This window comes from Giraffa tippelskirchi, chromosome 1, assembly GCF_054371585.1.
Source record: "Giraffa tippelskirchi isolate mGirTip1 chromosome 1, T2T-mGirTip1v1.2.pri, whole genome shotgun sequence".
NCBI lineage: Eukaryota > Metazoa > Chordata > Mammalia > Artiodactyla > Giraffidae > Giraffa > Giraffa tippelskirchi.
In genome coordinates this window covers 94,017,286-94,044,951 of record NC_137275.1, presented here as the reverse complement: position 1 = coordinate 94,044,951, position 27,666 = coordinate 94,017,286, and the positions used below count along the sequence as shown (strand labels likewise).

The 27,666-nt window shown below is 40.7% G+C and overlaps 1 protein-coding gene across 21 annotated transcripts in view; it reads left to right on the top strand.

Annotated features, from left to right (window-relative positions):
- Positions 1–26,849, top strand: part of CFI (complement factor I) — a 54,363-nt gene extending 27,514 nt beyond the window's left edge. For 11 of the 21 annotated variants that reach the window (XM_081559342.1, XM_081559882.1, XM_081559797.1 and 8 more), the window contains 12 exons: positions 601–880; positions 2,724–2,877; positions 5,734–5,900; positions 6,748–6,861; positions 6,999–7,109; positions 11,885–11,908; positions 14,798–14,833; positions 16,687–16,790; positions 16,964–17,067; positions 20,532–20,809; positions 24,120–24,224; positions 26,434–26,849. In XM_081559342.1, the coding sequence (XP_081415468.1) occupies positions 601–880; positions 2,724–2,877; positions 5,734–5,900; positions 6,748–6,861; positions 6,999–7,109; positions 11,885–11,908; positions 14,798–14,833; positions 16,687–16,790; positions 16,964–17,067; positions 20,532–20,809; positions 24,120–24,224; positions 26,434–26,651 (1,695 nt within the window). In that variant the 3' untranslated portion in view covers positions 26,652–26,849. Of the gene's footprint in view, positions 1–600; positions 881–2,723; positions 2,878–5,733; positions 5,901–6,747; positions 6,862–6,998; positions 7,110–11,884; positions 11,909–14,797; positions 14,834–16,635; positions 16,791–16,963; positions 17,068–20,531; positions 20,810–24,119; positions 24,225–26,433 lie in introns of all 21 variants that reach the window. The other 10 variants (XM_081560176.1, XM_081560268.1, XM_081560339.1 and 7 more) reach the window with 6 other exon arrangements.
- Positions 26,850–27,666: the final 817 nt, after the last annotated feature.

Below are 27,666 nucleotides of genomic sequence, written 5' to 3'. Positions count from 1 at the left end.
TATTATGTGTATTTCTATCTTATTGTCTAGATGTCAAACCCTTGAAAGACAGAGCCAATGTCATGTTCATTTTACCAGGATTTTGCACAAAGTAGGAGTTTGGCAAATGGTTTTGCATTTATTAATAGAATTGATCAACTTCATTCATTAGTTCATTCCATGAGACTATAATCAGCACCAAATTTGCTACTCCTTAAGGTGACTGATGAGATACATTGATTTCTTCAAAGGCAGAATTTTATGTTGGCTTTTGAATAATTACAGCTCCCACTGATTTCATGCCTCGTACCTGCCAACCATTATACACATCTTATTTCTAATCCTGGCAATAACCTTGCAAGATAGAAGATAATATCCCCATTTTACAGATAAGGAAGCTCATGTTTCATGAGGGTAGGTAACTTGCTCAAGACCACTTAACTGTAAATGCCCAAGTTGGGACTAGAAGCCAGGGTTGTTTGAGTCTAAAAACCACCAGACCACATCCCCCTCATCTGTGCTGTGAAGTAGGTAAGTCTGTTTTGTTTCTTTCCTTCAACTATTCATCTTTAATAAGATTTTAGCTTGTTGCTAAGTTAATGTTTATTTTGTGCTTTATAGCCCACTTCAACACCAGACACATCTCAAAAAGATTTCGTGGATAAAAAGTGCTTAACTGAAAAATACACACATCTCTCCTGCGATAAAGTCTTCTGCCAACCATGGCAGAAATGCTTCGATGGGCTGTGTCTTTGTAAACTTCCTTATCAGTGCCCGAAGAATGGTACCAGGGTGTGTTCCACTAATGGGAAAAGCTACCTAACATACTGTCAGCAGAAGAGTTTTGAATGTCTTCGTCCTGAGGCAAAGTTTTTAAAAAGTGGACCATGCACAGGTAGAGGTAGGAAAAGCCTAGTTTATTATATAAGAAGAAAATTGTCTACTATATTTTCTATTAGAAAATACTTTTCCTTTGAAATATTATAATGACAACTCAAAATTCTTCTCTAGACCCTCAGTAGTAGTTGGGGTGATAATAAAGAAATCAGGAATCATCAGAATACAGCCAGCCATTGAATCTAGAGCATGTGACCCTGAGGCTGGTCCTTCCCACTCCCTCAGGGCCTATGCCACTCTCTGCTGCCCAGCCCGTCAGAACCATCCCTACTCTCACTTCTACTTGGCTAAAGGGATTATTCCCAGAGCTGTTGAGTTGCTTTAGAACCCAGGGGGAAATGCTTTACATGAGATTGGTACTGAAATAGAACCTCTTTGGACCCCCAACCCCAATCATTTCTTCCACTTTCCCTCCCACCAACACCTACCCCTCCCCCTAGCCCCAGCCTCATCAGCCCTGATCCAAGGTTTAGCTCAGGCCACTGCTGGCCAAGGACATACTCCACCCTAGCAAATGACACATCAGATCAGAGAGCTTGTCAAGACTTCATCCAGGTGCCTAACGTAGCGAGGAGGCTGGGACCCTAATATGTGAATTAGTGGAGTGATTAATATGAAAAGACTCTTGGGCTGCCCTGGTGGCTCAGTGATAAAGAACCCACCTGCCAGTGCAGGAGACATGGGTTCAATCCCTGGTCCAGGAAGGTCCCACATGCCTTGGAGCAACTAAGCCCCTGCACCACAACTACCAAGCCTGTGCTCTAGAGCCCAGGAGCCACAACTCCTGAAGCCCACGCACCTTAGAGCCTGTGTACCACGACAAGAGAAGCCCCCACAATGAGAAGCCCATGCGGGGCAATGAAGACCCAGCACAACCAAAAATACATAAGAAGATTAAGGGTCTCACTGTCAGTCAGATTTAGTTGTGAGCCCCTCCAAGCACCCCCTCCATTATCGACAAGCTGTGCGGCCTCTCTGGACTGCAGTTTCCGCATCTGTAAAGTCTGAGTAACAGTTGTTCCTAACTCATAAGACTCTTGTGAAACTTAAATAAAACAATATACATAAAGCTCTGTGAAGAGTGAACAAGAAGTGCTCATGAAATCTGAACTATGACAGCAAGTTTCAAGCTCGTTGTCTTTGGATATGAATTATCACAGACATTTCATGAATTTACAGAAGAATACACTTGAAACATTCTTTTTAAAGATACCATGACGTGCACCAGAACACAGTAGCCTAAATATTTTTATGTTGCTGAGTTAAGATGCTGAGGTACTGTGGACAGAAGGAAGGAAGATCCCTGAGTCCAGCTCTCTTACCTTTTGGAGAGGAGGAAAGCAATAGTGGAGATTATCCTGTCAGTGTCAGAGTTCTGTTCTCTTCAGGCATACAGTGCCTTAAGTATGTGAGAATACATAAACCTTTCTTACATTTTCTTTACTTGTTCGGCTTACTTTTAAGAGCACAGATTTTGGAGTCAGATCAATATAGCAAGTACAGATTCCTGGCTTCACATCTTGAGCAAGCAACTTAATCTCATGTATGAAACTGGATAAATGTAGGTTCCTCGTGTATAAAAACAGGAATAAATATCACCCTAGTCTTCATAAAATTGACGTGAGGATTTTATGATTTTTTTTTTTACAACTGGGTAGCTCAGCCACTGATACATAATAAACTCATAAAATAATTGCTTACCATTATTTGTTAACATCTTCATAGTGTTCAAAGTTAATTAAAAATTATGCATTTTATTTCTTCAGAGGCTTTTAATCAAAAGGAGAAAAAATGAATGCCTGACTATTGCTAATTCTTTAAAAAAAAGTGTTTTTTTTTAATTTTAGGGCAGTTTAGTGTTTCCTTGTCAAATGGACAACGAGATTCAGAAGGAGTTGTTGAAGTAAAACTTGCAGGCCAAGATAGAAAAATGTTTGTGTGTGGAGACAGCTGGAGCATTACTCAGGCTAACGTGGCCTGTCTTGACCTTGGATTTCAACTGTGAGTGCTTGCTCACTAAATTTTCCCAGGGCTGATTTTATTCTTCCAACTATTTGTCTTTTGATTACCCTGTCTTTCCATGCCTCAACTTCCTCAAATGTAACCTGAGAATACTAACTACCTGCCTCACAGTGTAGTCATGAGGATGAAATGTGTTTATGCTTGACTAGTACTTAGAACACTGCTGAGTGCACAGACTGTAGGTTTACTCAGGTCTCTGAATGCAAATCCTTTGCTGATCCGTAGAGTTGCAAACTCTACATTTGCATCCGTACAGTTGCATGCATAACTGTTCTATTCATCTATGATTATGTCCATTCCTTCATACCTAATGTTATTTGTATACTCTTTCTTTCTCATTTTTTCTCATCAACCTTGCAAAGATTTGTCTATTTGATTATTGTCTTTAGCTTTTATATTTGTAAATTTTCTCTTGTTTCTTTGTTTTCATTAATGTTTGCTGTTATCTTTGGCTCTCTCTCTCACTCTGCCTTTCCCTATTGTACTTTTTCTAAATCTGTGAGTTAAATGCTTAGCTTGTCAATTTTCAGTTTTTCTTACTTTCTAATATAAGCATTTAAGGTACAAATTTCCCTCTGGTTAATGCTTCATCTGCATGCCTTTACAAGTGAGTATTTTATTTATTGTTCAGTTCAAAATATTTTCTAATTTTCAGTATAATACTCCCTTGACTCAAACATAATTTAGAAGTTTCTTTTTTTACTTTCCTAATGAATATATTAGTTTGCTTTTGGTTAACTTTTTGTTATAAATTTCCTATTTAATTGTATTGTGGAGAGAGAATTTCTCTACATGAGGACAATTGTTTAAATATTTTTTGAGACTTCCTTTGTACTGAGTATATTTCAAATGCTTCATATGCATAATAGATGTGTTAGAATAAAAATGTTTATTCTATTAGAATAAAAAAGCATGTCAATTGCTTTATTCAAATATTTCCCCACTTATTTATTTATAAGTTTTCAAGGTCTTTATCTTTTGAGTGTGTCCCTTATAAATAGCACATATCTCATTTTTTTTTAAAAATACAATATGGTGATAACTGAAGAGTTTAGTCCATTTACATTATTGTGATTATTTACATTGTTGATTTTCCTGTCTTATTTGGGGCTTGTTATTTACCCTTTTCATATCCTTTTGTTTCTTCCTTTTAAAAATTCTATTTAAAAATTCTTAATAAAGCTGTTGTTGTTTTCTTAATCTTCTTTTTCTTCCTCTACTTGGTTTGAAAATTATATACATCCTATTTCTATTTCATTGATGATTATCTTCACGTTTATACCATGAATCCTTAACTTATGAAGTTCTTGCCCTCTTCAGAAATAATACAAAGAATGTCGTTATCATATCAACTTTTCAGTATTTTGTTCCACCTTATTTGTGTATGTTCCTGAAGTTATTTGCTATCATTATGTAATAAGAAATTATCAGTACTGTTGTTCAGTCAGTGGTTATTCAGATGGACTTCATGTTTGCCAACTTCTTGGTTTGTTGTTGCTTCTTGCATCTCACTTCTTCATTTTTCATTCAATTTTCTTCTTCCTAAACCACATCTGCTAGTAGTTCATTAGTGAGAGTCTCTTATCGTCAAATTGAGTCATGAGATAGTTCTTATTTTTGACAGTTTGTGACCTATAACCTGTGATTCAACCTAACAGCAAACTCTCTCACTCTTTGATCTCCCAGTATTTTATTCTTATCATACTTTGTGTAAGCTCATGAACAGACTTCTCTGATTTAGCCAGTGGGTATTTCCCTTAACTCCTTAAGAGCTCATTGAGGGCATTTATCTAGCACTTTCAGATAGTCATACGTTGAGAGGTTTCTCAGATTATTCACCTGTCAGACTGCCCCGAATGACTCCCGTTTGTTCTCATATTTCGACTCAATTTGGCACAGTTTCATGACTACTATATCTTCATTATGGATCTGAACCTCTTTGTTCCCTTTAATTGTTCTCTTTTTCCCTTTCATTTATCGGATATTTATATTGCCATTACTGCTTAACTTTTTGCTTACATTTGCCTCGTGCATCTTTGCTGAACCTTTTATTTTTAACCCATTTCCCCCATTAACTTCTAGAGAAAAGCAGAGAGCAATTGAATGTTCTGGAAGCTCACTGTAACTCACCATCTCTAGGATACTGGGTCATTGAGGTAGCCTCTTAGCTACACAAATTCTGAACAAACTGAGAAGTCAGAGAAATGGCATATAGATGTCAAGATACCACTTAACACTGTCAAGACTGAATTGAAGCCATAGCTTAGCATAAAAGTAGAGAATTCAGCCAACTGTTAGAATTAAACTAACTCAACCTCCCTGATCCCAGGTAACCGTGGGGCCAACCAGGTAAGACTCAGCATGGGGCAGGGGGAGAATGGAAGAGCAGGGGTGACCTGGCCTGCTTTTTATTTCCAAGATTCCCTGATCAAATTAATCTTCTCCCTTTTCTGGAGAAAAGAGGAGTTAACCAGTGGAGAGGCCAAGGATGACACATCTCAGGTTGGAAAGAAATCAGGAATGTTTGATCAAAGAGGCATTTCTTCTTAACAAGAAACAGAGGAGGAACCAATATTTTTGGTTGCTTGTCGTATTTTGAACTTTTCCAGTCAGTTTAAATTGATTGTTTTTGTTTATCTTGACAAAACTCAGTGAGGGAGTGACGTTCCTTGTTACTGGGGCAGATATGGAAGCTCAGAGAATGTAAGCATCTTGCCTAACCTATCACCCATACATAGAAAAAAAAAGGAAATTAGTCCCTCACCTCCTACAGTAGAATTATAAACAGAAAGCACTAATTATTCTACTTTAACATTTCATTTATTTGATTTGCAGAGGTGCTCTTGATACTCATAGAAGAGATCCTGATCTAAATTCCGCTGAATGTCTGCATGTGCATTGTCGAGGATTAGAGACCAGTTTGGCTGAATGTACCTTCACTAAGGGAGTAATCAACAGTTTGGAGGGGTTGGCTGGCGTGGTGTGTTACACAGAGAGTGCAGGTTAGTGGAGTACTTGCCCAATATTTTCCCTTCCTTAGAGATTGTTTATTTCACACCAAGTCTGTAGTAAACAAACAAATTACAGACACCCTGTTGCCGGTCACACACAATGACAAAATCACATTTTGGGTTTTAGAGCCCAAATCAGTGCTTTTCCCCTATTGTACATTTTTCCCATTCAAATATTACTTCTATCCTGGTTCCTACATGGGAAATAAAGTTGTTTGATTCCCCTTTGATTCTTTGAACATATGGATTAAAATTGATGTAGCAAACACAAGTGAATACTAGAAGAAACTCAGCATCTCCCTTGAGGAGTCCAGCCCATCACATATTCCTTTAAAATGGTGAAGTGATCACATCTATGCTTGTGACAATCACTGCCACTTTTCTCCTTCATCCTGACGTTGGAATATTTTAGCTATATATATAGTGTTAAAGATCAAATCCTTTTTGGTTCTTAAAAAGAGAGCCATCAAAATGTAAATGGCACTGCCCGAGTAAGCCTCGGGTGGGGCTGGGTCAGCATGAAAGGACTGGCTGAGCACCAGGGTTTGCCAGTGTCAGCAAGGGCTCCGGACTCCCGGATGCCCTCCCCCAGTCTCAGTGAAACGAAACCTCCACAATAAACGCTGGCTTTCAGAGATTATCAAAGGACCTCCATAAGCCAGCTTTGGCATTTATTTTCCCTATTAATATATTATGTTAATGCTACCACTCATGCATTTTATATCACTTTTTATTTGTGCCTGACTTTATCTTCAGGCCCCCATTATTCCAAACATGTGATAAAGATGTCATCCACAGCTTCATAAATAAATTTCACAGAGACAATTCTACTTTACAGCTCCTCCAAAAAAGGACTCCTTTCAATGTGTGAATGGGAAACGCATTCCTCAGAAGAAGGCCTGTGATGGTGTCAATGATTGTGTAGACAAGAGTGATGAGCTGTGCTGCAAAGGTAGAGATGAACCCAGCCTTTCAACTCCCAAGTGCTTTCTTCTAAGAAAACAGAAGCAACTTTCCCATTGACTTAAGATCCCATCTTCCATTTTAAGAATGAAAAAAACCTCCCCTCTTCTATTTGTGTTTGCACAGACTGCCGAGGTGAAGGTTTTCTCTGTAAATCTGGTGTCTGTATTCCAAAGCAGTATAAGTGCAATGGTGAGCTGGACTGTATTACGGGAGAAGACGAAGTTGGTTGTGAAGGTAATTTAAAGTTTTGTGGTTATGTTTTATTATTATTATTTGATCCAGGGGTTTTAGCAGACTTTGTAATTATTACCTAGATCCAATTTGTCAATAGGGCTTGTAAAATGGCAATTTCTTTTTCCAAAGTTTTTACTGAAGTATAGTCAACTTACAATATTGTATTAGTTTTAGGTGTGGGCTTCAATTCTCCAGTGGTAAAGAATTGAACCTGCAATGTTCGATCCCTGGGTTGGGAAGATCCGCTGGAGAAGGGAACAGCTACCCACTCCAGTATTCTGGCCTGGAGAATTCCATGGACACAGGAGCCTGGCAGGCTATAATCCATGGGGTCCCAAAGAATTGGACACGACTGAGCGACTAACACTTTACCTCACTTCACAGTGGTACATATCCATATATATATATATTCTCTTCCAGATTCTTTTCCCTTAGAGGTTATTACAATATACTGAATATAGTTCCCTGTGCTATACAGTAGGTCTTTGTTGGTTATCCATTGTGTGTTGGGGTGTGTGTATGTGTCTGTGTGTGTCTGTGTCTGTGTTTATTAATCTCAAACTCCTAATTTATCCCTCCTCTCTTCTTTTAAAAAAATGGCAATTTCTAATTCAACATTCCTTCTGCATTTATTAACTGGAATCTTATAGAGAAGAACTATCTTGTTTCCATGAAATGCAGTTCATTATTGAAAGGCAAAATGGTATTTAATTCCTTCCTTTTGCTTACTAAATTTCAAACCAGTGAGCAGGTGCTCTTTGTTTTTTAGTGCTCACTGGAAAACCTCCAAAGGTGGGGAATATTTACTAGGTACCTAATGCATGCTGCAGTCCATGGGGTCGCAAAGAGTTGGACATGACTGAGCAACTGAACTGAACTGAACCTAATGCATCCCACCCAGACTGACTTCATGCTCCCATTAATGCATTCTGGAGGAAAAATCTTCCTAAGTTAATATATTTATTCATCTACTCAGTGGATATTTATTGAGTTCTTACTATGTGTGCTGGATCCTATTCTAAGATGCTGGGGTTACCACTGTGAATAACATTTCAAAATACCTGTGCCTTCATAGATGTTATATTCTAGTGGAGGAAGAGAAACAATAAAGAAAATAAGTAAAAATATCTAGTAAAATAATAAGTACTTTTTTTTAAAAAAGCAGGAAAGGAAGGTATAAAAGGGGGAATAAATTCTGGAAGTTTAGATAAGGTGGCTTGGGAAGGCTCACTCACTTGTATTTTTAGGTAAAGAACTGAAGGAAATGATGATCCAGCCATGCAGAAGTCTGCAGAAGAGTGTTCTAGGCAGAGGCAACAACCAGTGTGGTTCTGCTAAGATAGGAACACTCCAGTATGTTTGAGGGACAGTCAGCTAGGAGGCTCCTAGAGAGATTAAGAGACAAGCAGGAGGGGACTTCCCTGGGGGTCCAGTGGCTAAGATTCCACAGTCCCAAAGCAAGGGTCCCAGGTTCAATTCCTGGTCAGGGAACTAGACCCCACAGGCCCCAACTAAGAGTTCACATGCCACAACTAAAAGTTCCCATGTGCTGCAACTGAAACCCAGAACAGCCAAATAAATAAATTAAAAAAAAAAAAAACAGGCAATAGGAGAGGTTGGAGAGGTGCTTGGTTGGGGTGATCAGGGCAGATCTAGGGAGGTCTGTTAAGGAATGAAATGGGGACTCTAAGCAGAGGAACAGCATGATCTGAGTTGCATTTTAAATCAAGATTACTCTGGCTGCTGCGTGGGGAATAGGCTGTATGAGGGTGAGGGGAGAAGCAGGGTGACCAGTGATGAAGCTACTGAGTAATCCAGGGAAGATGACAGTGACTAGGAAAAGCTGGTAGGAATGGAAATGATGAGAAGCAGATTCTGGATATATTTTGAAACTAGAGCCAAAATGATTCACTTATAGATTGGGTGGGGCTGTGAGAACAAATGAGCAGTCAAGGATGACTCCAGGGATTTTGGCCTGAGAATGGAAACGATAGAGCTCCCTTCCTCAAAGATAGGGAAGGCTGCTGGAGGAGTGTCTGTGGGTCCTGGCATCCACCTTACTTACATGGAGCGAATCTGGTGGTGTGCTAGTAAATGTTTAACAGTGGGCTTTGAGGAGGGAGAGGGGCTCCCTGATTTGTAGCTTTTGCTAATTTCTGTGGTGTAAATTATTCCTGCTGCTGCTGCTGCTAAGTCGCTTCAGTGGTGTCCAACTCTGTGCGACCCCATAGACGGCAGCCCACCAGGCTCCCCCGTCCCTGGGATTCTCCAGGCAAGAATACTGGAGTGGGTTGCCATTTCCTTCTCCACTGCATGAAAGGGAAAAGTGAAAGTGAAGTCACTCAGTTGTGTCTGACTCTTAGCGACCCCATGGACTGTAGCCTACCAGGCTCCTCCGTCCATGGAATTTTCCAGGCAAGAGTACTACCATGGGTGATTTCAAGCCATTGATGTGATGTCACAGAACACAAGCTGGGAAGTGATAAAACAGCCTCTTGTATAGCGGTCGTGTCTGTGTCAGGACACCACTGTATTACTGTTAATGGTTTATTGTAGTGTTTTGTACTTGCCTTACCTTCCCTTTTCAACAGTACATGCCTTTAAAACAGAGTCTAACTATTTTTACCTTCCAAATGCCCCCAGTAAAGTGCCTTCTACATAAGTATTAAATAAATGCTGAAGATACGTATGGATAAGTTAATTGATATTAGTTATATTATGTATAATTACTTGACATGCCAAGTATTAATATTTGACTTTAATGAAATTTTGATTAATTTTCCATTGGTATCAGTTCCTAAGTTTTTAGCATTTCAAATCATGTCATTTCTTTTCAAGGTTATAAAGCAGTTGAGCAAAATACTTTTATGTTCATTAAATGTAGTTAAGTCTTCAGTGAAGAAAGGAAAGAAAGAAATTTCAAAATTTTTTTCAGGAAGGAAGACATTACCACCCTCAGTTTTATTGAGATATACTTGACATACAACAATGTGAGTTTAAGGTGAGCTTGATACATATATTGCAAAATCATTACCACAGTAAGTTCAGTTAATATCCATCACCTAATGTAGCTACAATTTTTTCCCCTGGTGATGAGAACTTTCAGGATTTATTCTCTAAGCAGCTTTTAAATATACCATAGTAATTACGGTCACCATTCTTTGCAGTCCACTCCCCAGTGCTTTTTTATCTTTTTTTAATTATTTATTTTTTAATCTTAATTTTGGCTGTGCTGGGCCTTTGTTGCTGTGCACAGGGCTTTCTCCAGTTGCCGTGAGCGAGGACTGCTCTTCACTGCAGTACCTGGGCTGCTCATTGCAGGGGCTTCTCTTGCTGCAGAGCACGGGCTCTCTGGTGCATAGGCTTCAGTAGCTGCAATTCCCCTGCTCCAGAGCACAGGCTCAGTAGTTGTGGCACAGGGGCTTAGTTACTCCTTGGCATGTGGGATCTTCCTGGACCAGGGATCAAACCTGCGTCCCCTGCATTGGCAGGCGGGTTCCCATCCATTGTACCACCAGCTGCTGCTGCTGCTAAGTCGCTTCAGTCTGTCCGACTCTGTGCAACCCCATAGGCGGCAGCCCACCAGGCTCCCCCATCCCTGGGATTCTCCAGGCAAGAACACTGGAGTGGGTTGCCATTTCCTTCTCCAATGCATGAAAGTGAAAGTGAAGTCGCTCAGTTGTGTCCGACTCTTAGCGACCCCATGGACTGCAGCCTACCAGGCTCCTCTGTCCATGGGATTTTCCAGGCAAGAGTACTGGAGTGGGGTGCCATTGCCTTCTCCCTGTACCACCAGAGAAGTCCTTTATTTATAACTGCAAGTTTGTACCTTTTGTACCTCCTTCACCCAGTTGTTCCCCACCCTCACCCAATTCCCCACTCTCCAATCCCTGCCTCTAGTAGCCACAAATCCGATCCCTTTTTCTATGGATTTTGATTTTTCAGCTGCCATATACAAGTGGCATCATGTAGTATTTGTCTCTCTCTGAAGCTCGACAGTTTGATTTCACTGTTTCAGTATTATAATATTTGGGGTTTCTTATCTATTTTCTCCTCTTCTTTCCCCTCTTCCTCCCTCCCCTCCTCCTCAGAATTTGTTAGTTTATGATAAAAAAAAAAATCCTACTGCAAGGGAGTAACTGCAACCTAAAGCTTACCTTTAGTATTAATTTCTTGAATCCATATCAAAAATACATTTAGTCAACTGTTGCTACTTCAGTGTCCGTCTTTAGAGTGACCTCTGCTTTGCATTTCAGTAATGATCCTAATTTTTCCCTGTCTAAGAAAGAGCAAATGAGAGCAGAGATGTGAAATAAATATATTAATATATTCATTGATTTCTCCTTTCAGTGAATAGATCAGAATCACCAAGCCAAGGGAGATTTGGAATATATCTTAATTTCATTTATCCTTTATAAACTTTTTCTTAACATGAGTTAGAAAAGAGTAAATAAATTTTTTGTCTAACTATATAATAAATCTGCTGTGAGGTATATATTCAAATATATCTAACATATGAACCTCTTTTAAACTCAAGTGAAAATGATTTCCTTGCTGTGGTAAAATTGGCGTGTGTTTAAATGTAAGAGGAAACATTTGTTAGGCACTATTAAAAATCAAAGTATTTGCTACAAAAAGTGGCATACTGTGGGCCCCTTTTATCTTTTTATAAATGTTAAGTTGTTACACTGTACTGAAAATTGATGATTAGTGTACATTTAATTCAAGTGAAAATGATCTCTTTGCTGCAATGAGTTTTTTTCTTTTGTTTTTAGAAACTGGACATCCTGAAATTAGAGGTAAATATACTTTTATCACGGAAAATTTATATTATAGAATTGAAAAGAAGAATAAGGAGTCATAGCTTGAAATGGTATGTTTTTTTTTTTCAAGTAAAAATGATGCTTTGCTGTGGTAAATTTTTTGTATGTTTTTTCCATTCCCTTTACTTGTAGCTCAAAGTAAAAATTTTATTAAAGTCTTGGGATGTTGCAGAATTGAAACAAAACGCAAGCACTGCTTTTATGTTATATTGTTATATTTGAAGGTAACCGTTAACCAAGGATGATACATATGACCAGTTTCAATGTTTGCTGAGACACAGAGGCCTTGTCCTGCAGTGGGGTCAACTTTCCTTCTCACACTCCCCGCTCACAGCCTGCCAAGCGCCTTCTCTGCACATTGCACCTCTGCCAGATATCCTTCTCTTCCTTTCCTTTCTCCTTAAAACCAAGACAACTGCTGAAGAAACTGTCCCCAGAGGAAAGATAACATCTTTTCACCTTAGCTATTTTCTTATTTACTTTTGTAACAGACATCCCCAAATCTTCCAGCTCTTTAGAGTCATCCTTTTCTTCATCATTCATCTAAAATGACCGCCAGAAGCTTTTGGTCCTCCTCAGGATTTCTCAGGATTCCTGAATGACTTCTATATACTCAAGATCACCCCTGTTCGAAATGGCTAATTTCAACTCTTTCTTTGCATTCCCTGCCTCTCCTCATTTTGCCCTCCAACGCTGCTGCTGTCCTTTTTGTTTCATTTTGGTATTTGTTTGTTTGTTTCCTCTTCTTAATTCCTTTTCCCCTCCCCTCCCTCTTGCCCTTCCTTCCTTTCTAGTTTCAGACTTAAGGTGCAAAGTGATGAGTTAGGGACACTCCTCAGCTCAGTGACAACTCCTCACCAGAGATGATCAGCACATGGTCATCTCTGCTTCAGGCAAGGCCCCTCTCTTCCTTCATTGATTCTCCATTACTCCTGTACCTTAGACTCACTCATTCCCCATAGCAACCACTGTAATGTGATTTAACATGTATGTCTTTTTGTTCATATACATTCTTATCCAGTGTTGGTTGTTACCTTGTGAGGGTACATTTGTAATTCACACAATATGGTGTTGTGTATCCTCTATTTCCTTTTTACCTTTTCACAAAGCATTACATTTTTAAGACCTGTCCATGTTGTGATGCAGAGAAGGCAATGGCACCCCACTCCTGTACTCTTGCCTGGAAAATCCCATGGACGGAGGAGCCTGGTAGGCTGCAGTCCATGGGGTCGCGAAGAGTCGGACACGACTGAGCGACTTCACTTTCACTTTTCACTTTCGTGCATTGGAGAAGGTAATGGCAACCCACTCCAGTATTCTTGCCTGGGGAATCCCAGGGATGGCGGAGCCTGGTGGGCTGCCATCTATGGGGTCGCACAGAGTCGGACACGACTGAAGCGACTTAGCAGCAGCAGCAGCAGTAGCAGCATGTTGTGATGTTTCTGTCTAATCTGTTGCTTCTAACTGCCATGCAATAAAACACTATGTGGTGCTCATCTTTCACAAGTCACTCTCTACCTGCTCAGTACTGGACTCTCAGCCCACACTCACGTGCAATGATGAATATCCTCTCCTTAAGGATGTGTGGGAGATTTCTCTGAGGCATCTACCTGGGCCAGAAATTGTTGGAGTCATTTGACAAATTAGAGCCTGCATGTTCTGTGACGAAGCTGCGCACCTCCCCAATACCACCCAAGGGCTCGCCTCAGCTCCACTAACATTTAGTACTATCCAGCTTTCTAATTTTGCTGGTCTCATACTCTCAAGTGATAGGGCATTGTTTATTCATTTGAACTTTTGTCATAACCAATGATTCTGGGTTTCTTTTCACATGCATACTAGCCTTTTGAGTTTCCTCTTCCTTTTCATCTATCCTTTTGCCAATTCCCATCTTTTGCCTCATTTCATATTGGGGCCTCAGTCTTCTTTCTTCTAGCATTCTAGATATTAATCCATTTTCAGTTTTAGACATGCAAATACCTTCTTCCATTCTGTCACCCACCTATTAACTTTGGCCATAGTGAACTTTGTTGAATAGAAGTCTTTAATCTTTAAATTTTTAAATCTTTATTTAATCAAAGTCATTGATTGTTTTTCTTATGATCTGTGCTTTGGAGCTTTCTGCTCGTCTTGTAATATCCAGTATATCTCAGCTATACTGAACTTTCCCCATTTCTCTTTGTTGAGCAGTTAATGTGAAGTCTTCTCTTTGGTTTATGTTACTGCTTTTGTGAAAGCTCCGAGGAGAAAATAACCTAAGTGTATAGTGTAACAGATACATGTAAGTCTCGAAACCCAGTTATAATACCCAGGATTGCTGCAGCAAAGTAACATTGCCTCTCTGGGCTGCAACCTCATCCAAGACAGAGCAACCTATTGTGGGAATTCACCTTTGGATGCTCAGGTCAAAGAAATCACGATTCTGTTCACAACTGAAATGTTTTAGGACAGCAGAGTGAAGATGGAATCATCCTGTATAACTTCAAGCCGAAGTCTAAGAAAGGAAAAGAAGAGCAAATCTGTTCTTGTTTTTGTTTAACTTCTGACTTGTGCATCCCAGATACTAATAATAACTCTGCTGGATACTGAAACTGATGAAATATTGCATGACCCCTGTTAAGAGATACCTTATTATATACAAAATGTGAAGACCCTTTTTAACGTCAGCTCAAGACTCTTTTGCTCAGCGTCTTGAGCCTTCACAATTACCTACCTACAGAAAGGAAATAAGATGATTTTGTATTGTCCTTTTTAAAGGTAGGACAAAGTTTAGACAGAAAATTATTATCAAAGTTTAAATGATTGTAATGATTTAATTTTTACTATAAACATAACTTAAACATTAGAACTTTTGTTTGATTGTAGAAGAAACAGAAATGTTGACTGCTGATATGGATGCAGGTAAGTTAACATTATTCTTTTTCACTAGTGCTTCACTGGTCAAATATGCATTTTAATGTCATGTGCGTGTATGTGAGTATATATGCATATATGCAATATAATTGATTCAAGCACCAATTTCCTTTGATTTCAATTTAAATCGAAAAAGCCACTGCTACTTTTCTTATCATTTTTAAGAAAAACAAGCTTAAATACTTCTTGAGAACTACTTTTAAAATGGGTTAATATATATGGCTTATTTTGAAATGAAAAAAATAGTCTAGTTCTACATACAGTTTTTCTGTTTGCTATGAGCTTTGTCAGGTCAGTTTTGTCAAAGCCAACCAGATTTCAAGCGTGACCCAGGACATACATTTTAAGTACAAAAATAATAGATTCTTTTGCAATATTTTAAACCATGATAACAGGAAGTCTGTGAAGATCTGTTTTTTGGCCAGGTCTACACTGAGAGCCAAATTTAAATAAAGTATTAAGTTCCTGGGAAGACAGTGACTGATAGGAATTTTTGAGTCAAACTGACATTAAATCCTGACTTAGTTATTTGTTAGCTGTGTGACCTTAGGTTAGTAACAAGCTCAAATACAAATTGGGAGTGAAATATCTCCCTATTTTAGGAGGATTGAAAACTGAAGCTCATGTAAGACTCCCTTCTGATTGCCAGGCCCCAGAGTTAATCAACAATTTTTTAAATATCAAGCAATGAGTGGAAGATTTAGATCTCAAAGCTGCAGATATCAGTCAGAGGGATTTCCAACAAAGGCCCTTTATCTTCTCCTCAGGGTAATAAATTAATTTTCGGGTTCAATCCAAGCTGATTTGACAGTCCTCAATAGATGGGGGTCTCTTTTCTTAAAGGTACAAGCAGAAATTTAAAATTTATCATCCCACTCTTCCCCTAACCCAGTTCTTAGGCTAGATGGGACTCCCCCAAAATCTTTTATCCACATTTGTTCACAACTTCTCTCCCTTGAGGACCTACCTCTTTCTTATGTGCTCAAAGTAATTGACAGTGACATTAATTTTCCTTTTTCATTTGGAACTAAGAAGCAAGTTTACAAAAATTTTCATGACATGATAAAATAGAGCGAGATAATAAGAAGAGCATCTTATACTTTTACTTTCTTCCTTTATCATCCTGAATTCCCTTGCAAATTCATGTCTTAAGCCTGACTCTAGCATGCCTCCCAGTGACAAGTGGGCTATGTCTGAGTGTTCACCGAGGAAGGAAACACCATCACATGTTAAGTAGCTAAAAACACAGCCCCCTCACAGCCTACTGATCCTGGATTGTCCAGGGGTTCCTGGCATGTTACCTCTCAGTATTAATATGATGATTAAGTGATTAAACTATATACAAAGTATTTAGTATGGGATCTGACACATAGAAAGAATGCAACATTAACATCATTAATGTTAATATTACCGAAGAGTCCCATATAAACAGTCTCTAGAAAGTAAGAACTATGAAAGTGAGACTCCGGAGTTCTGCTTGTGAACCTCATCCAGAGATGTCAACCCCATCTTGAACTGTCACAGTAGTAATGTCTGGGCATGTGGCTTCTCTTATCTGCCAGAGGCCTGTCAGTGTGTAACCCCTCAGGCAACCTCCTTCTGCCACAAGTCCATCTTTAGGTAGAACTTTAGAGAATCAAGCCAATTTTAAGCTTAATTTTTAGTATTAAGCCATCATTTTTAAGCAAGGTGAATAGCATCCAAAGTAACTTACTAATGAATCTGGCCTGCTTCAGATTAGTTGCGACTCGGCTGTTGTTGTGGCATAGATAATCAAGAAGTTTGCCCAGAAGGTAATGGTTTCAAAAATCATAATGATACAATCTCTTCTTTTCTTAAAGAAAGAAAATTTACAAAGTCACTTTTGCCTAAACTATCCTGTGGAGTTAAAAACAGCATGCACATTCGAAGGAAAAGAGTCGTAGGAGGCAAGCCAGCAGAAGTGGTAAACCCGCACAAAAAGTTATAATGTCATTTCCCAGGAGCAGCCCAAGTTTGAAAAAAAAAAAAAAGTGGGGGGAGAGGGATGGTGATTATTAGAGACTGAGAACCTTGCAATGGAAATCTTCAAGCCACCTGTCTGGCAGAATGGCAATGACCACATGAATGTCTTTACAGGGAGACTTCCCATGGCAGATGGCAATCAAGGAAGATGACAAAATCCACTGTGGAGGAATTTACATCGGTGGCTGTTGGATTCTGACTGCTGCACATTGTGTCAGGTAAAAAAAAAAAAAAAAAAAACCCTCTCCAGTAGATTCCTGATTTCTGAAACAATGAAATTAGGTAATAGAGGTTGTGATAAAGTAAAATGATAAATAAAAACATATGTAAGAAAAATCGCTAAGTTCCACTCTATTGTCTGCTAAACACCCTCTCTGATGTTCATGATCAGGAGTCCAGAGGCCAGTTCCTCAGAACCCACTATGTTCCCCACAGACCAAGTTGTTGACCTCAGCTGGCAAGGGCAGATCAAACCCGTAGGTACCAAGTTGTTTCACTTGGCTCATTTGCATGGATCAAGGTCAGCCTGAGGGACAGAGTTCAGAATTCTGGCTTCAGTTCTGACGTTTAGAATGAATGAAACACCATTTATGTTTCACCTCTTACAGACCAGATACTGCGCCCAGAGTTTCATAGATGTTATTTTGTTTTAACATTCTTAACATTCCCGAGAGGCAAAGATTATTCCTCCCATTTTCTAGATAGGCAGACTGAAACTAGAAGTTATATAACTTGGCTAAAACAAAACTACAAGTCTGTAGCAGTGCTTGCATGGGTGCTAAGTTGCTTCAGTCCTGTCCAGCTCTTTTCGACCCCATAACTGTAGCTACCTGACTAAAGCCCGCCAGGCTCCTCTGACCATGGGATTCTCCAGGCAAGAATAGTGGAGTGGGTTACCATTTCCTACTCTATGGGATCTTCCTGACTCAGCGGTCGAACTCCCAGGTCTTGTATCTCCTGCACTGGCAGGCAGGTTCTTCTCCACAGCATCACCTGGGAAGCCCAGTCTGTAGCAGAGCCAGGGTAAAACCAAGTTCAGCATATCTGACAGTAACTTAGATGAAGGCCTGTTTAGAAAATCTGCAGGTGACCCAAAGTTGAGAGGGACAGGAAATCTGTTGAATGACACCCATAAAAATCCTCATGGATTGGAGCGAAGCACCAAATCGCATTTCTTCCTTCTGAACGACCCTTTTCTCTTAGCGTCTATAACACAACACTCTTCTGGTTTTCTACCTACTTCTCTAGCCACACCTTCTCTGCCTTCTTTGCAGCTTCCTTCTCCAGTGACTGAGCATTATGGCTCAAGTGAAATACTGAAGTTCCTCGATGTGTATCCTGGCTTCCTCTTCTCTTCTTACTTCTTCTTTCTAAAGTTATCTGCACTTTAAAATACCACCATATGCTGACACAGTGGTATCTCCAGCCTAGACTTCTCCAACCCTGACCCTACAGTACACTATCTTGGCTGTATCAGAAGTATTAGTACATCAAATTCAAAAGGTCTAAGACTGAGCTCTGAGACTTCCCTAGTGATCCAGTGGTTAAGACTCTACCTCCGATGCAGGGGAACACCGGTTCAATCCCTGGTCGGGGAACTAAGATCCCACCTGCCCCACACTGCGGCCAAGAAATTAAATATAAAAAATAATAAGACTGAACTCATGACTCGCCCCTTCCCCCAAATATTGTCCTGACCTAGTGTTCCCTATCTCAGCAGATGGCAACACTATTCATCTAGCTACACAAGGCAGAAATCTAGAAATGATCGCATTTCATTCCCTCAACACTACCACACAGTTCAGCTGTATAACACCAACTCCAGATGTCCTTTAAAAATTTTTTTTAATTTTTAATTGGAGGATAATTGCTTTACAATGTTATGTTGGTTTCTGCCATACATCAACATGAGGCAGGCATAGGTACCCATATGTCCCCTACCTCTTGAGCTTCCCTCCCATCTCCCACCCCATCCCACCCTTTTAGGTTGTCACAGAGCACCAGGATGAGTTCCCTGTGCTATATAGCAACTTCCCACTGGCTCTCTATTTTACATATGCTAGTGCATTTATTTCAATGCTACTCTCTCAATTCATTCCACCCTCTCCTTCCCCCATTGTGTCCGTAAGTCTGTTCTTTATGTCTGAGTCTCTTTTCCTGCCCTGCAAATAAGTTCATCAGTACCATTCTTCTAGATTCCATATATATGTGTTAATATACAATATTCGTTTTTCTCTTTCTGACTTACTTCACTCTGTATAACAGGCTGTAGGTTCATCCACCTCACTAGAACTGACTCAAATGTGTTTCCTTTTATGGCTAAGGAATATTCCATATTCCACAATTTCTTCCAGATGGCGTTTTTAATTGCCAGTTATTTAATTCTCAAAGTTTCTTTTTATCTCCACTATTACCATGCTCCCACCTCTCTCCTGGATTATACCATCTGCTTCCTAGTCGGCTTACCCACATTCACTCGGCACATTAAATATTTATTAAGTAAATTGAATGAATGAACAGTTAACCTTTGAACAGTATTTAGGACCTCTTGTCCTGAAATATAACCAAAATTAATGTGAAACACAGCATTCTTAGAACACTGAGTGTAAATAAAAACATGCTAAACACCTCATTAGCTCCTAGCAGTAAGGTGTTTCCCTGAGAAAGTGATGTAAGCTGTGCTGTACTTAGTCATTCAGTCGTGTCTGACTCTTTGAGACCCCATGGACTGTGGCCCACCAGGCTCGTCTGTCCATAGAGAGTCTCCAGGCAAGAATACTAGAGTGGCCATGTCCTCCTCCAGGGGCTGTTCCCTACCCAGGGATCAAACCCTGGTCTCCCGTATTGCAGGCAGATTCTTTACTGCCTGAGCCACCAGGGAACCCCAAGAATACTGGAGTGTGCAGCCTATCCATTCTCCAGGTGAACTTCCTGACCCAGGAATTGAACCAGGGTCTCCTGCATTGTAGGCAGATTCTTTACCAGCTGAGCTACCTGGGAAGCCCAAGAAAGTGAAAGTAGATGCCAAATTTGCTGGAAACCACAAGGTGAAAATTGGTAAGAAAATGGAGTGAGGCATGAGGACAGGCAATATTTAGCCCATTCACCATTTCAACCAAATTTTAAAACAGCTACTGTGTTCCAGATACAATACTCAACACAGGTATCTGTCTGTAGATGAATAAGACCCAGTAAAGGTTCTTGAGCAAATAAATACAATGCAAAGTTAGGATGAAGTCAGTTTTAAAGGTTACAATGATGATTCCCAGGTCTTCACACTGGGAACCTCTGGGATCCTGTGCTCTGACTCCCCACTGCCTCAAGCACATTCCTGGCTAGATGCTCTCTGGTTTCTGTTTAAATACCCTCAATTCCCATGCTCTTACTTCAGAGGCAGACAACTCATTCTACTGTTGGCATCTCTGGTAAGTAGTGAGACCTTTATGTCCCTAATAGTTAGCAGGTAGATGAACTATTCCTTACTACATTTATCCACTGACTTTAATTCTGTCCTAAGAAAATTTCATTGCAATGCTTCATGGCAGCAAGGGTTAAAAAAATCTGGGAAAATGAAAAAGCTCCTTAAAAGGGGAGAATTTGAAGATGAAGCATCAGAAGTCAAATTTATACTTGCTTTCCCCCCTTACCTCAATATATTTTCCCCCTTTCCTATCTGTTACAGAATGAGCAGAATTCATCGTTACCAATTATGGACATCATTTACAGACTGGTTAAGACCTGACCCTCAGATAGTTGTTCAGTTTGTGAATCAAATTATTATCCATGAAAACTACAACGGAAGTACCTACCAAAATGACATAGCTTTGATTGAAATGAAAAAACGCCCAAACCAAAAAGAATGTGTGTTGAGTAAATCCGTCCCTGCCTGTGTCCCCTGGTCTCCATATCTATTTCGACCTAATGATAAGTGCATCATTTCTGGCTGGGGTCGAGAAAAAGGTATGTTTTACAGTTTGTTCATCAGAATTCAGGGATTGAAAAATGAATAGGAAGAGAAACGCATAGGAGCTAATCTCCCAGTGTTCAGAGAGAAACAGTGCATCAAATCCAGAAAAGTGAGTGTCCAGCCAGGGCCACCTCATGGGCAGAGGACCTATGTGGTTGCCCAGCACCCCATGCTCTGGGCACCGAAGGGCCTTGTGCTTGGTGTACTACTCTGCTGTCACCATCGTGAAATTCTCAATCATTTTTACAGGGGCCCCACCTCACATTTTTAATTTTTAAAATTAAATTTAATTTGGTTCTACAAATTATGTAATTGATCCTGACCCAGAGTTTCAAGGATACCTATACTCTGCGATAGTGAAACATCCATTGAAGGGTAACCATTCGCCAAGAAAAAAACAGAGTGACGGGGACAAATAGCATGGACTTTTTGGATTTGTTGGAATGATATGAATGAAAGATAAATGTTTTTCAAAGGTATTGTCACAGTATATGCCGAGTCAGTGATCCCATAGCCTTTCACCTCTCTCCTCTGCTCTCCTCTGTTCTTCATGCCTCACACCCCAACATCCCACAAAGAGAAAGATAATTTAAAGAATTTATCCTTTGAGCTTCTAAGAAGACTTGAGGTGAACATTCATATAAATCAGAGATATACTTTGCTTTTAGTTCAGTTCAGTTCAGTCGCTCAGTCGTGTCTGACTCTTTGCAACCCCATGAATTGTAGCACTCCAGGCCTCTCTGTCCATCACCAACTCCCGGAGTCTACCCAAACCCGTGTCCATCGAGTCAGTGATGCCATCCAACCATCTCATCCTCTGTCGTACCCTTCTCCTCCTGCCCCCAATCCCACCCAGCATTAGGGTCTTTTCCAATGAGTCAACTCTTCGCATGAGGTGGCCAAAGTATTGGGAGTTTCAGCTTCAACATCAGTCCTTCCAATGAACACCCAGGATTGATCTCCTTTAGGATGGATTGACTGGATCTCCTTGCAGTCCAAGGGACTCTCAAGAATCTTCTCCAACACCACAGTTCAAAAGCATCAATTCTGCGGCACTCAGCTTTCTTCACCATCCAACTCTCACATCCATACATGACCACTGGAAAAACCATAGCCTTGACTAGACGGACTTTTGTTGGCAAAGTAATGTCTTTGCTTTTAAATATGCTATCTAGGTTGGCCATAACCTTCCTTCCAAGGAGTAAGAGTCTTTTAATTTCATGGCTGCAATCACCATCAGCAGTGATCTTGGAGCCCCCAAAAATAAAGTCTGACACTGTTTCCACTGTTTCCCCATCTATTTCCCATGAAGTGATGGGACCAGATGCCATGATCTTAGTTTTCTGAATGTTGAGCTTTAAGACAACTTTTTCACTCTCGTCTTTCACTTTCATCAAGAGGCTCTTTAGTTCTTCTTCACTTTCTGCCATAAGGGTGGTGTCATCTGCATATCTGAGGTTATTGATATTTCTCCTGGCAATCTTGATTCCAGCTTGTGCTCCCTCCAGCCCAGCATTTCTCATGATGTACTCTGCATATAAGTTAAATAAGCAGGGTGACAATGTACAGCCTTGACGTACTCCTTTTCCTATTTGGAACCGGTCTGTTGTTCCGTGTCCAGTTCTAACTGTTGCTTCCTTACCTGCATACAGATTTCTTAAGAAGCAGGTCAGATGGTCTGGTAGTCCCATCTCTTTCAGAATTTTCCACAGTTTATTGTGATCCACACAGTCAAAGGCTTTGGCATAGTCAATAAAGCAGAAGTAGATGTTTTTCTGGAACTCTCTTGATTTTTCGATGATCCAGCAGATGTTGGCAATTTGATCTCTGGTTCCTCTGCCTTTTCTAAAACCAGCTTGAACATCTGGAAGTTCATGGTTCACGTACTATTGAAGACTGGCTTGGAGAATTTTGAGCATTAATTTGCTAGCATGTGAGATGAGTGTAATTGTGTGGTAGTTTGAGCATTCTTTGGCATTGCCTTATAAAAACGATTCCATAATATCATCCAATAGCCAGTTGTGTTGAACATGCCTTAATCATTTACAAAAAATTTCTGCAGATTATTTCCAATGGGATCCAAGGTCTACACATTGCATTCAGCGGCTATTTTTCTTAAACCTCTTTAATCTAGAACAGTTACGTCTTTCTTTTATTTAAAATGCATTTATTTTAAATAAATCTGGGTCAGTCTTACTTTAGAATTCCCACACCTTGAAATTTGCTGATTGTATTCTTGATGCAGCATTGAACATGTGTTGCTATTCCATGTATTTTCTATAAGCTAGTAGATTTGTTCTTATACATTGGCTTATTTATTAATCATCACATTTATTGAGCCCTAACTGTGAGTACAAGATAGTAATGCTAAAGTGCTGGAATCTCACTGATGAAAATCACGGACATAGCCAACAAACAAGAGGTGCTAAGGCTACAAAGTGGAATGACAAGGGTCAGCTCTCCAGGACTTACAGTGCAGAGGCGCCATCAGACATACATGCCACCACCAGACAGCAGACCATGAGGGAGGCTTCAAGGAGCATACAAAACAAGAGTTCAGGGGAGGAAACGTCTCTGAGGCTCAAAAGTCACCCATGTTGTACAAGAGCCCCCAGTTTTGGAAGGCTTATCCTGAGTTAGGGGAAATAATAAGTTGCTAATTTTTGGAAAGCTCTTATCCTGAAGAAGGCAGTCATCTTAAGATTAACTTGAGGGACTTCCCTGGTGGTCTAGTAGCTAAGATTCTGAGCTCCCAATGCAGAGGTCCTGGGTTCGATCCCTGATCAGGGAACTAGATCCCACATGCCACAGTTAAGTCCCAGCGCAGCCAAATAAATTATTTTGTTTAGTTGCTAAGTCATGCCCAACTTTGTGACCCCCATGAGCTGTAGCCTGCCAGGATCCTCTGTCCATGGGATTTCCCAGGCAAGAATACTGGAGTGGAGTGCGTTGCCATTTCCTTCTCCAGAGGATCTTCCCAACTCAGGAATCAAACCCAGGTCTCCTGCACTGCAGGTAGATTCTTTACTACTGAACGAGCAGGGAGGCCCATCTCACAGTACCTAGGGCAGATATTCAATAAGGCTTCTTGACTATTTTTAGAAAGACAATTACAGAAATGGGATACGAGCAGTGTATGACTAAATTTGCAAGTGAGTTCTTCTCAAAAGTTTACATATGTATTAAAGAATATATATATATATATTTTATATGTTCCTAATGGTTTACTAAATTATGAAAGTAAACACTTAGATTCCTCATTTGTAACTTCTAAATGCCTCTTTGTTTTTTCACTTTGTTTAGGTAACCAAAAAGTATATTCACTTAGGTGGGGTGAAGTTCGTCTAATAAACAACTGCTCAAAGTTCTACCCAGGTCGCTACTTTGAAAAAGAAATGGAGTGTGCAGGTAAGCACAAAGTGGCTTCTGGGAGATGGCTCCATAGTCCCTACCAAACACCTTTGTCCTCCCCACTGAGTCACCGCCTTGTTCTGGGCCTCCAAGCTTTTCCTTCGGCCTCTGGCTGTAAAGATCCCCTGGAGAAGGAAATGGCAACCCACTCTAGTATTCTTGCCTGGAAAATTCCTTGGACATAGGAGCCTGGCAGGCTACAGTCCATGGGGTCGCACAGAGTCGGACATGACTGAGGCAACTTAGCAGCAGCAGCAGCAAGTTCCCGCAATCTAACACCCAAAGGAAAACTCTTCCTTAAGCCATTATACAGCAGTGTTCCTTTAGCCATTATACAGCAGTCTTCCTTTAGCCATTATACAGCAGTGTTCCTGTAGCCATTATACAGCAGTCTAACAAGGTGATTAAGAGCACAGACTCTGGAACCAGACTGCCTGGGTTTACATTCCAGTTCTGACCAATTACTAGTTTGTGACCTTGAACAAGTTTCCTCATCTGCAACATTGGTGATATTAAGAGATGAGAAAAGTGAGGTGCAGAGCAGTTATGCAAGTTGCCCAAAGTCTTACAGGGGCTTCCCTGGTGGCTCAGTGGTAAAGAATCTACCTGCAATGTGGGAGACACAGGAGACATGGGTTTGATCCCTGGATCAGGAAGATCCCCTGGAGAAGGAAATGACAACCTATTCCAGTATTCTTGCTTGGGAAATCCCACGGACAGAGGAGCCTAGCAGGCTACAGTCCATGGGGGGGGTCACAAAGAGTCAGATACAACTTAGTGACTAAACAACAACACAACAAAGTCTTACAGACAAGCAATGGTATATTCGGGATCGAAGCCTAGACTTCCAAGTAAAAATGCAAATGATCTCATTCCCAATGCATCCAGTTGGAAGTCAGTTCTCCCCCCTTAGAAATCCCTTTGGCTTCTCAGGATCCCTGCCCCTCTCTCCTTCAATATCAGAGGTATGCTAGCACCACCACCTAACATAACCACATCAATGCCTACTTCTGGCGGTGACCCAAAGGCAGGGTGCCAGCCATGGCAGGGCATTTAGCACACTTTGTTGAAATCACTTACAAATAGTGGATTATAGAAAAAGGCAGAGTTATTGACATCTTGTAACTTCTTGGATGTGTGTGTGTGCTCAGTCGCATCCAACTCTTTGTGACATTTTGGACCGTAGCCCGCCAGGCTCCTCTGTCCATGGAATCCTCCAGACAAGAATACTGGAGTTGGTTGCCGTGCCCTCCTCCAGGGTATCTTCCCAACCCAGGAATCAAACCCGAGTCTCCTGCGTCTCCTACATTGCAGGCAGATTCTTTATTGCTGAGGCATCAGGGAAGCCCCAACTTCTTGAATACAGTGATTTAAAATCTTGGAAAGTCACAAGAGTGAGAAGAAAGTAAACAGACCATTTCCTGTGCCTCCCCCCCACCCCACCATGTTAAAATGGAGCTAAGGATTACAGAGCACAAAAGGAGAGAACAGCACAAAATCTACCCAGGCACAATTGCACAGTTAAGAGGATAAGCTCTGAAGTCTGGCTACCTGGGTTCAAGTTCAGGCTCTGCCACTTATTAGCTGTATGACCCTAGACAAGTTCATTAATGTCTCTGTGCCTTATCTCATCTTAAAATAGTGATACTAATAATCCTTCCCTCATAGGGTTGTGATGAGGATTAAAACAGTGAACAATTAATACATATTAAGCACTCAGTGAGTACTAGGTACTCCTATTATTTTTCCACTCAGCCGTTGATGCTACTTTGAGATTGCTATCTCATTATGAAATATGCTTCCACAAAGTAGAGGAAGCAGGACACTACTTGCTAAACTTGGAGAATGAGTATTAATAAAAGACACAGTATTTCGCAACCTGCATTTCCACAACTCTTTGGGCCTGCTCTTTAAGGGAGCCCATCATTATTGCCTGTTAGGAAAGTGTAAGAAAGTCAGTGTTTGGGACTTTCCTGGAGGTCCAATTGTTAAGACTCCACGCTTCCAGTGCAGGGGGTGGGAGTTCAATCCCTGGTCGGGGAACTAAGATCCTACATGCCACACAGCACGTTCAAAAAATACAAACAAAAAACTTGAAAAAAAAAAAAGAAAAAAAGAAAGTCCGTGTCAGTACAGACACTGGTGGGAGAACAGCCTTGACAATGGAAGTAAATGTGTGATTTTCTTTGTCCCTTGTCTTCCTCAGGTACAGATGATGGTTCTATTGATGCCTGTAAAGGGGACTCTGGAGGCCCCTTAGTCTGTCAGGATATCAACAATGTGACTTATGTTTGGGGTGTTGTGAGTTGGGGTGAAAACTGCGGAAACTCAGAGTTCCCAGGCGTTTACACCAAAGTGGCCAATTATTTTGACTGGATTAGTCTTCATGTAGGAAGGTCTCTTATTTCTCAGCACAATGTGTAAAACTATGATCTCTCTCTTCTTTCTACTCTTTTTCTCTCAGGAGCTCCTTTTAATTGAAATGATACTGAATAATTAGTACTTCTTCAAGGTAAAAAATAGAGGTGGTTTGATGGGACATTTTTTAAAGGTCTCTACAAAGTTTATGCCATTTTGGAATTTTGCTGTATAATTCTCAAATAAATATTTCAGTCAAGCATACATATTTTATTTTATTTTATTTATAAGAGACTTGGATAATCTGTTCATTCAGGAGTGCCGTATGTTTCTTTTTTAAGATTTATGTATGTATTTTTTGACTGTGGGTCTTTGTTGCTGCGTGTGGACTTTCCCTAGTTGCCACGAATGGGGGCTACTCTTCACTGCGGTGCCCTGGCTTCTCATCGCGGTAGCGTCTCATCTTGTTGCAGAGCACACACTCTAGGCGCAAGCGCTTCAGTAGTTGCAGCACTGGGGGCCCAGTAGTTGTGGCCCGCAGGCTTAGTTGCTCTGAAGCATGTGGGATCTTCCTGGACTAGGGATTAAACTGGTGTCCCTTGCATTGCAAGGCAGAGTCTTAACCACTGGACCACCAGGGAAGCCTGGGAGTGTTGTATTGACTGTACTGCTGCTGCTGCTGCTAAGTCGCTTCAGTCATGTCCAACTCTGTGTGACCCCATAGACGGCAGCCCACCAGGCTCCCCCGTCCCTGGGGTTCTCCAGGCAAGAACCCTGGAGTGGGTTGCCATTTCCTTCTCCAATGCATGAAAGTGAAAAGTGAAAGTGAAGTCACTCAGTCATGTCCGACTCTCAGCGACCCCATGGACTGCAGCCTACCAGGCCCCTCCGTCCATGGGATTTTCCAGGCAAGAGTACTGCAGTGGGGTGCCATTGCCTTCTCCATTGACTGTACTAAGGTCTAGCAAGTGGAAGGACTTTGGACTCCCATGAGCCCGGTTCAAACCCCAACTCTACCACCTGCTCATGGCTTGGCCCTGGGCAATTTACTATCTTTTTTTGTGTCCCATTTCCCCCTTTT